The 10,189-nt window shown below is 46.6% G+C and overlaps 2 protein-coding genes across 2 annotated transcripts in view; both read left to right on the top strand.

The window, feature by feature from the left end:
- Positions 1 to 5,209: 5,209 nt before the first annotated feature.
- LOC104135437 (serine/threonine-protein phosphatase 2A catalytic subunit beta isoform) lies at positions 5,210 to 9,926 on the top strand. Its single transcript, XM_035888815.1, has 6 exons — positions 5,210 to 5,419; positions 5,653 to 5,826; positions 6,387 to 6,476; positions 8,002 to 8,163; positions 9,038 to 9,156; positions 9,770 to 9,926. Exons 1-6 carry the CDS (start codon positions 5,303 to 5,305, stop codon positions 9,840 to 9,842), a joined length of 735 nt encoding a protein of 244 aa, XP_035744708.1. The 5' UTR covers positions 5,210 to 5,302; the 3' UTR covers positions 9,843 to 9,926.
- Positions 9,917 to 10,189, top strand: part of GSR (glutathione-disulfide reductase) — a gene marked incomplete at its 5' end in the record, with an annotated part of 5,537 nt that continues 5,264 nt past the window's right edge. Inside the window, one exon of the mRNA XM_035888813.1 lies at positions 9,917 to 10,114. Within this exon, the coding sequence (XP_035744706.1) occupies positions 9,917 to 10,114 (198 nt within the window). The remainder of the gene's footprint in view (positions 10,115 to 10,189) is intronic.

Below are 10,189 nucleotides of genomic sequence, written 5' to 3'. Positions count from 1 at the left end.
CCCCCCCCTGACCGATGCCCGTCCCGTCCCGAGCACCGATCCCCCCCCCCTGAGCCACGATCACACAGCCCGAGCTGCGGTCACTCTGCCCGCGACCGACCGACTGACTAACTCCCCCCGAGCATGACGTTATATGGTATGGAATAGCTCTTTGGACAGTTTGGGTTAGCTGTCCTAGCTGTGCTGTACCCCCAGCTTGTTATGCACCTGGCCGAGCAGGAGAAGCTCAAAAAGTCCTTGAGTAGTCTGAGCACTACTTGGCAACAACTAAAAACATCAGTGTGTTATCAACATTCTTCTGGTACTAAATCCAAAACACAGCACTATGCTAGCTACTATGAAGAAAATTAACTCTATCCCAGCCGAAACCAGGACACACCAAGGTAATAAAATGGAATATGAAAGAAGGCAAGTAAAAGGCTGTCTCTTAAATTAAACATAGGCAAGCAACCATCCATAACTGTCTCTCTCTTTGCAGCTTCTTTTTTCCTATCCTTGTTCCTTGGATGTGTAAGAAGGGTTACAATCTCATTGCTGTGAGCAGCTTGAGAGCTTTGTGTTGTGAAGTGGTGGGAGGAGAAGGGTTCTTAATCGCTAATGAAGACTTGCATTTCTTGTACGGTTATTGAATGGTAATTGTAAACTCATTCTTCAAACCAAGCAGCAGGAGCCAGTTGATGCCGTAGGGAGAACTGCTGTTACTGGCACGTACCTATGATGCTTCTGCCCTCGGAGATCATTTCAGCTGAGAATAATTTTAGGGGAATGAGTTAGCAAGCTCTTCTGCACTAATTGGTGAAATTAGTACGAGTGATGGAGCCAAGTAGCATCCTGGATGCTGTTCAAACCATGAAATTCCAAGTGTTGTGTTGAGTCGTGGCCAGGAATATTTCATCTCTCCAGCAATGACGCTCATCCCAGGATATGCTGGCCCAGGTACCGCTAGGAACACGTGTGCACCTTGACAGTCCCTGTCACTCCTGAGGCTTCAGGGTGTCTTCTGCTGCCTTGTTGCTGAAGGGCAGCTCCGTCCCCCTGGCTTCTGTCTCAGTTGGGGACAATCTAGCTGGTTCTTGTTCACGCCAAGCTCCTTGAGATTTTTAATGTCCTCAGCACACTTGCTGACAGAGCAGTTTGGTCTGCTGCAGCTGATGGAATGATGGTTCTGTGGAATTTTGGTCAGAAACTCCATGGCTGGCTTTTCTGATTCCTGAATTAGGAGCCTCTACGAGGGTCAAACTGAGCTCATGGTGCAGTAAATGAACCTTCCAGAAGAAGTTGAGTTTCTGTGCTCTCAAAGGATCTTGTACATAAAGCAGGTGCTTGGGGTATTTGGTTTTCTCTAGAGAAAGCACGGTGCTGAAAATCTGCCTCCTGGATGGATCATAATCCCCTCACCCATGGAATCAGCCTACACCATTATCATAGACAAATCTAAACAGCGTTAATAGTTGATGTGGATTTGATTGTTAAGTCTCTCACAGAAGGATTAGTCTCCTGGTGATCCCGACGGTAATCTCAAAGCTGGTGTAGCATCTCGGGTTTTGGAGCAGCGCATTAATGGTTGTGTTCGAGCCCTGAGACCGCTCGGCTTCCTCGTACGATGACAACACGGTAAATTATTGGGACGTGCGTTCTCCAGCCTCCCTCCACACGGATTGAGGACTGGGCAGCAGACAAGCTTGTGTTCCAATCTACAAAGGTGGCTGCTTTTCTGGGGTGTTTTCAATGATGCTTAAGATTTTAAAGGTCTTGTTCTGCATTTAGAAAGTCACGAGGGCAAACTTCTGTGGCCAGCCAGGCACAGCTCCCAAGCCTGATTTGAACCAGCTCTGCGGTGTTAAAATGACAGGCTTAATCTATTCATGTACGTGTATGTTTGTCTACATAGTAAGCTCAAATAGGCCTCACAATAACAGCTGGTAGGCAGCTTAAGAAGCTGCTGGCTCCTCCTTTCTCATGAGGGGAATCTTCTAGAGTCTCCTAGTACTAAAATTTCAGGACTTGGGCTGGCCCAGCTTTCTGGGATGCATTTAACATGAGTACGTCTGCCCTGTTACTGCACAAAACAAGCTCTTCTCTGTTGCCTGTGGTGCTTTACCTGTATGAGTTCTCAGGTTGGGTGCACAGGTTTTCTGGGCAGATCGGAGAGGTGCAGAGTGATGATGTGGTTGAGACTCTGGTAAGTATGTATGGTATCTGTACAGCATCCTGCATCTTGTTCCTGGAGGCTTGAAGTAAGTGTGTTCCTTTTTACACATCTGGGAAGGGAGCAGTATGCGTGATACAAAAAGGCAGAAAATACCTCATGCCTTTTGTCGTTACGTTAGCACTGGTTTACAACAAAACCCCGTCTGTTGCTTTGTGCAAGTCAGAACACGCTGAGCAGCTGTTTTGTGACTGCGTTTTATATTTGTCTCCCCCAGAGGGTAGAAGCTCTCAAAAGGTGTTACAGGTGCTTTTAAAGATGCTAGAACAGAACTTGAGTACTGCTGTTGCACTCAAAGCCACAACCCCTTCAGCAGTTTCCAGTCAGTTTAGGTAGACCCCACGTCATCGAGTCCATGTGCAGGACATGTCCTTGAGGATCGGGGTCACATCCCTCAGGTTACGTACCGTGCAAGGGGCACGTTGGATGCTGTCCAAGCCCTTGACTGCTTGGGGTTTAGTTATTCCTTCCAAATTGGCACTTTCCCTAAAAGAGGCAAGGTAACTGAGGTTCAAATGTGAACCTGGGCGTCCTCGGGGAGCCCGCTGAGAGTGTCCTTGGTAAGCAGCTTCTTCCTGGTAGCAGCAGGTGGGAGCTACATCATCCTGAGCTAAGGGACTTGGCGATGAATAGCCAGATCGTCACCTGCTGGTGACTGCTCCGCACTGCTGATCTTCTATCCCTTTTGTCCAAATTGGACCAAGCCTATCTCTGGGTGTTCCCTATGCCTCAGATGTGCCTGGAGCGCTGATCTGCATCAGTTGATGAGCTGGAGGCAGCAAAAAACCCATGATATTTGATAATGATAATCAGGTAATGCAGATAGGCTACATTGCATGGCTGTAATTAGCAGAGGAACTGCTGGGTGTAGAGGAAGAGATGACTAAACCCAGGGATGCCATCCCTCCATCTGTGGTCATTTTGTTGCCAGCTGGGTACGGCCAGGGAAGCTGTTTGTGGCTCCGTATGTTTAAATTGCCTCTGACATGGCTTTTCCAGTTGTATGTGACCTGCCTCTAGAAGCTGTTAAACTGTTGTGCTTGGAAGAAGATTGGAAATCTGGCAGGCAGAAAGTGCCCTGGGTGAGAGAAGGGCCTTTTGCATATGCAGTGATGTTCTGTGCCAAGTTAGTAAAGCAAAGCTTAGGGATACTTGTTTTTCTCAGTAGCGTAAGCAAGAAGAAGAAATCTGCCCCCCTGTAAGGGAAATGGATTTGTTAGTTCCCGTGTGTTCGGGGAATGTGCAGAGAAGGTTCCTTTCCTGGCACAGGGCTCCAGTCATCTCATACTCACTGCAATGCAGCCTGAGAACGCAGCACCCCTGGAGAGCTGGGGCAGCCTCATCAACCCCCGGCGCCGGCGTTGGTTCTTGTTTGGCAGAGTAACACAGCTCAGCTCATCCTGTGCCGTAGTGGTTGCCCAGCGTTGCTGCCAGATGAGCTGCTTTGTCGTGTGCAGCCTTTTTCAACATCATCTCTGCTCAGTGATCACACCATGAGCTGGCTTCGTCGATAGGGAGTGAACAAGCTGTTCGTAGTGCTGTTCCCATGGCACGGACCCGCTGCTGCAAAATCCTGGTCTTGGGAGAGCGCTTGAGGTTTATGGCTGTGCAGCGATGGGGGGATTCTGAGGCATCCCAGAGGAGGAAGGCAGCGAGGAGTAGCTGTCAGTGCTGGCAGAGGAGTTGTTCCAGCCTGCTGCTGCGTTGCCAGCAAAGGTGGCAACGCGACTGGTTCTACATGGCTGCGTGGGATTGAGAGCGATCGCTGAGCGGCTGAAATGGTAGTCAGACTAAAAGGTGGCAGGGGGGAGTCTGTGTGTAGGTGCATCGTTGCAAGTCAGATGACTTCTACGGGGAATCTAGGAGGTCATAGTTTTCCTACTGGTGTAAGTATCAAATAATATCTAGCTTTATGTGTGCTTTTGCAAATCAAGTTGTGCAAAAAACTAGTAGTTGCCTGAGTGGCGTGCACTAGCTCCTCTGGTATTTCTACCCTTACAGCAGATGGCGAGAATACGGACTAGTTTCTGTTCCTACGAGTTTCACATTGAACTCTTGCTGACAGGACACGGGGTGGCCCACATTACTGGGGGGACAGCTGTGGTTCTTGAGGTAAAAGCTTCTAGGTAATGTGAAACTGAATAGCACTTGACTTTGGCACCAGGTTAGAGTGCTGAGCGCCGCCGCAGTTCGCATAGCTGAGGTCATAGGATCATTTGGTTAGAAAAGACCTTTAAGATCATGGAGTCCAACCATACCTGTCCACTACTATACCATGTCCCTAAGCACCTTGTCAATCTGTCTTTTAAATACCTCCAGGGATGGGGACTCAACCACTTCCCTGCGCAGCCCATTCCAGTGCCTGATAATCCTTTCAGTGAAGAAATTTTTTTCTAATATCCAATCTAAATCTGCCCTGGTGCAACTTGAGGCCATTTCCTCTCATCCACAGAGAGGACGCGATGAACAGGCTTGAGCTGTGTTGAACACATAGGTGGAGAAATCTGTCCAAATCTATATGTTAAAAATCAGTTCTGCTTAGGAAGATAATGTCTGCCCGTGATGCTGTTGAAGCTTACTGGAACAGTACTTTGGTCTGCACTTGAGAAGAGTTTGTAAGAAGCAGAGGATTCATGGGTGAACCCCAACGGTGATGGAAGCCGTATACCCAGTGCAAGTCTTGAAGTTCACACTGCTTCGTTGCAGGGGAGGCTGGGAATTAACTTTTTCGGTTACTTCGTTGAATTTGTTTGTCAGTGCTTGTGGTGCAATAAGACATTAATGACCTGGCCTCGCAGTAGCAAAGCCGCTTGTCATTGTACACAGGAATTTTTAAAAGGCACTTTGTCTTTGCCTACCCAACAAACTGTTTTTCCAGTGGTCAGCTTGAGCTGCTGGAGTGAAATCAGGTTTCAGCTGCAAATGCAGCGGAGTTAACATCTGCGCCTGCTTATGGAGGACCTTCCTACCTTGTTGTCCTAAATGTGTTTTTCTTGCTAGGCTAAAGAAATTCTTACGAAAGAATCGAATGTGCAAGAGGTACGTTGCCCCGTCACCGTCTGTGGGGATGTCCACGGTCAATTCCACGACCTTATGGAACTCTTTAGAATTGGTGGGAAGTCGCCAGACACAAATTACCTGTTCATGGGAGACTACGTGGACAGAGGCTATTACTCGGTGGAAACAGTGACTCTTCTAGTGGCGTTGAAGGTATGGTTTGACAGCTTTTCTAGAGAAGCCTTGGGCAAAACCATGCTCACGGGGAGCTTTGAAAGCCACCGTTGGCTTGAGCTAGACGGATGTAAATTGAAATGCGTTAACGGACATGTGCTGGTCTGTAACAGAGCCGAATGCTTGGCTGCTTTTTAAAATATTCTGTTACTATTTATTTCCATATTGACGGTACAAACCTTGTGTTAAAGAAGAGTTTTCTTTATCTATAGGTGCGTTACCCAGAACGCATTACTATACTGAGGGGCAATCACGAAAGCAGACAAATTACACAAGTGTATGGTTTTTATGACGAGTGCCTGCGGAAGTATGGCAACGCCAACGTCTGGAAGTATTTCACAGATCTGTTTGATTACCTTCCACTCACAGCTCTAGTAGATGGCCAGGTAAGCCTTGAATAAGGAAAACGCTCCCGTTCACGGAGTTACGCCGACTGTATTGTCTGACCTCTACACAAACAGTCTCAAGCTCCCTTAACTTGTGATCCGATTATTTTTTTTTTTTAAAGACTATGTACTTATTGTGGGTTTGGGGGAAGAATTTACTGAGGTGTTAATACAAATTGATGGTGCAGGAGGGCTTTTGATTCTGCTGCTGAAGGAATGGCAGGGTATTGCACGTATGGTTCATTTTAAATGACTGCTCAACAAGTGGGGATCCCCTCACGGAACATTAGATTCGAGTTAAGTTCTGGATGTGAGGCAAGATATTCTTAAGACTGAAGGCATGGCGTCTTTGCTGTTGCTCTGATCTCTGCATGTGAGTTGCAGCCTTTTAGTTTTGTTTCCTTCTGTGGGAAATAAATTCAGTTTCTCTGCTGCCGGGGTGAGATGGCTGAATTGTAAAAGAATGATAATGGAGTTAAAAAGAGCTATTTCTGAGATGAGTCTTTGCATAACAATATGCACTGAACAGATTGCTTGCTTTTTTTTTTTTCCCGGAACAGATATTCTGTCTCCATGGAGGCCTCTCTCCATCCATAGATACACTGGATCATATCAGGGCTCTGGACCGCCTGCAGGAAGTTCCACATGAGGTAACAGGAAAGGGAATGCATCATAAACTTAGATACCTGTTGGTGGAAAATACAAATGTAGCCTCACACTGAAATCCATTTAAGCAGTGAGACACACAGTTACACAGGGGATTATTGCCTTACCAAGAGCTAGAGCAGATGAACATAGATTTGGGCAAAACACACACAAGTCAATATGCTTTGATCACAGCAATCTACAAAAGGTGAGCTATGGGGTTTTCACAGCTGTTTTGCACAGAATCGTGGGGTTTTTTTGACTGTCATGTTGACTCAAAGAATAGTATTTGGCAGGGGGGAAGGTGTTTACTACCTCCAGCCTCGTCACAGACTTCCTTGTGAACAGACAACCACCACGTGAAGCCAGGTTGTGTCACCATCCTTCCCCCCCCGCCAATACTTTCTTCTATGGTGTTTCACCTTGTTCATCGCTTTTTGGGGGCCTGAGATGAGGACTGAAGAAACCATCTTCTGATGTGCCAGGGTAGCAAATGGCTCTTCTTATGTTGGAGCAGTTGGGGCTTACGAATGGACTTGAATGTTCCCTGATTAAAATGAACTGCTTGTCCTGCAACATCTCTGGTGTAACAGCAAGAACAATGCAGCGAGGTCTGCCCGAGCCTTCAAAAACCTGAGATAAGCTGTGTAAACTACTCCCAGAATCAGGGGGCTACCTGCTGGGACATCTACCTGTAGTTAGGTGTAGTGGTTATATTCTTGCTCTGGGGCTTTCCCAGTTCTGTGCTGCGTATCTGTGTGCTGAAAGCTGGCTGTCCTGAGGACCTCCACATGTAGTCAGTGTGATCCCTACCGCAGGGCTTGGATGGGTGGGTAGGAAACAGCAGCAGGCTTGGAAAAACACTAGAATGCCTTCACTGCCCCTCAGTTGCTCAGCAAGAAGAGCCACTGAGCTTCATTTGTGACTGTTAGAAGATGTACACCAGGATATTTTTGAGTGTGTCAAGTCCAACAATAAACTGTTTAGGAGAGGAAATTAAATGATTAATACTCTGCCAGAAGGGTTGCTGAGGGCTTAACGTCAATTTCTGGAACAGTTAGTTCATAGCCTCCTCCTGGTCACTTCCCTTTCTTTAATTTATTGCAACTTGCCTGGCACTGGCAAACCCATTGCGTATCCTTGGATGCGCATACCTTCTCGCCTGGCCTTTTTCTTATTACACTGTGAGAGTCGGGAGTAAGAATGTGGATCTGCTCCCCGTGCCTTTGTATCTCTGACTAGCTGAAGTGCAATGGTAAACGGTGCGCGTGGAAGAGGAGGTGGGAGCACTTTTCTGGTTACGTGGACTCCTTTCCCAGTCAGCTGCGTACGTATTCATTTTGTTAGGAAGGATGCTGACTGATACGGTGAGTAACTGGCTGACACTATGTGCGTTAAATAAACTCAAGTGTCCTGTGTAGAGAAGGACGCGCTGGCAATCGTCTTACTGTAAATAAAATGTATTTTAAAAGTGGCTTTTTATAACTGTCATGCTAGTGGTCTGATGAAGAACGCTTAATTTTTTTCAAGGGTCCTATGTGTGATCTGTTGTGGTCGGATCCGGATGATCGTGGTGGCTGGGGTATATCTCCACGTGGTGCTGGCTACACGTTTGGGCAAGATATTTCCGAAACATTTAACCATGCCAATGGTCTCACACTGGTCTCCCGTGCTCACCAACTTGTCATGGAGGTAGGGCAAGTGCTCTGCTAGATGGGGCTAACAAAACATAGATGCCAATTCTTGTCTCCTCTGTGAGACCTTTGGCTGATGGGTTGGCATAAGCTGACACCTATATATTCTGCAGGTAAATACCAAGGAGAGATTTTAATCACGTGAAAACAACGAGCAACATAAAATGACGTGCTTTGCCCTGCGATGTAAATAAGGGGATGTTCTGCCTTTCCCCACCACCCCACCCCCCCCAAGTAAATTGCCAAACAGACCCTGTCACACCCCATTTGTGGAAGTAATAATCTCCTTACATGCCGACTGCTCTACTTAGACTGCTGCTGCGTTAAACAGGCTGTCCTGTAATACTCGGCGGTCAGACGTGACGGGGATTAAGCCATAATTTTGGCTGTAGATAGGCTATTCTTGTATGTCTTGCTGGAAAAATGCCAGGTGGGTCAATGGAGCAGATGTATTTTTAAAATCTAGTTCAAGTCAATCCCTTAAGTAGTAACCGCGTGTCAGAAGGCACTCGCATCCAGCAGGCAAGTTCTCGTTTGTGGTGGATGAAAGCTGAAGGCAGACCTAAAGATCTCAGGGTTTCTTTGTGGTATGATCCATAACTTGTAGACAAAATGGATAAACACACGAGTGACGAATGGCCGACCTCTCTGTAGAGTGGTTGAAGCTGGGTTTGCTAGGTAACAGCCGCTCGTTCTTGCGGTGGAGTAATTCTTTCAAAATGAAACTAAGTCAGTTGGAAATACTTAGGAGAAGTCTACAGTTTCACAAATGCCTCAGAACATTTCAGGCTTTAAGAGGAACTTCAGACAGGCTGAGGTTTGAGGTTTAACAGAGACTTTTTTTTTTTTTTTCTTCCTTCTTTGTCTGGCAGGGTTATAATTGGTGCCACGACCGAAATGTGGTTACCATTTTCAGTGCACCCAATTACTGCTACCGGTGCGGGAACCAGGCTGCTATCATGGAACTAGATGACACTTTAAAATATTCCTTGTGAGTAACCTGGCTTGGGCTGTTCTCTCTTCCGAACCGTTCTGTTTTGTGAGGAATGTCTTATCCTTCCCGAGGGGGTTCTTTCGTGAAAAGCCAGCTCAAATCGCTCTGGAAATAACATTGTGTGCTCTACCTGCAAGAATATCTAAAAATAAGTAGTGAGTTAAGCACTTAAAAGCTTCTCTTGGGTACTGCATTATCCTCTTCTTCCTGGCTCTCTGGGGAGTTGGAGCTTCTGCATTTTCTTAATCTCTCTGTTGCCCAAGCTTGATGGAGAGAGTCAAGACAGATTGATTTTTATGTATTAATTTTTATTTTCAGTAGCACTAGGCTTTTGTAAAGATGGGTGAAAGCGCCTGAATTCTGCGTTCAGCTGAGCTCAGGTGAAAGCAGCGGTGGGCTGCTGAAGTGCTGGCTGCTGGGTGGTGTTCGCTCCGTAAGCAGCACTGCGGCCAGCTGATGAATTTTAACTCCTACGGATGCTTGTTTGGGGACCTGGACTGCTTTTCTGTGGCGTAAAGCATTAGCGACAGGAGAGCAAGTTTGGTATTTATTGTGGCATTGGAAAATACCTGGTGGAGGAGGGCAAATGATCCCTTTTTCTTTCCTGCAGCCTCCAGTTCGACCCAGCACCTCGTCGTGGAGAGCCTCATGTTACCCGTCGTACCCCAGACTACTTCCTATAAAACCTCTCCTAACCTTTGTAGAAGGAAGTACACCTGGCATTTTAAAGAGCAACAATATTTACACGTTTCTGTAAGAAATCGGGGTTCGTCTCAACGTAAAATCCCCATCATGGACCAAAACGTGCCATACAGAGGACAAAGAGCGTTTAGCACAACTTGAGACTGAATTCCTTGCAACACTATATATATCCTATGCCCATCAGTCCAACAGTCAGTTTGCCTGCTGTATTTGTAGTCATTGTTTTTCTTCTGGACTGTTCAGAGCAGAAAAGGTAACTCTTAATAACACTTCCGTCTCCTTTGAGGCTTCTTTGTACATGTTTAGTTCTAGTGTTTAACTGGCATGA

Source organism: Egretta garzetta, unplaced genomic scaffold (assembly GCF_000687185.1).
Source record: "Egretta garzetta isolate BGI_Z169 unplaced genomic scaffold, ASM68718v1 scaffold52, whole genome shotgun sequence".
Classification (NCBI taxonomy): Eukaryota; Metazoa; Chordata; class Aves; order Pelecaniformes; family Ardeidae; genus Egretta; species Egretta garzetta.
Note: the sequence above shows the minus strand (reverse complement) of the source record. Positions and strands in the feature narration are given on the sequence as shown.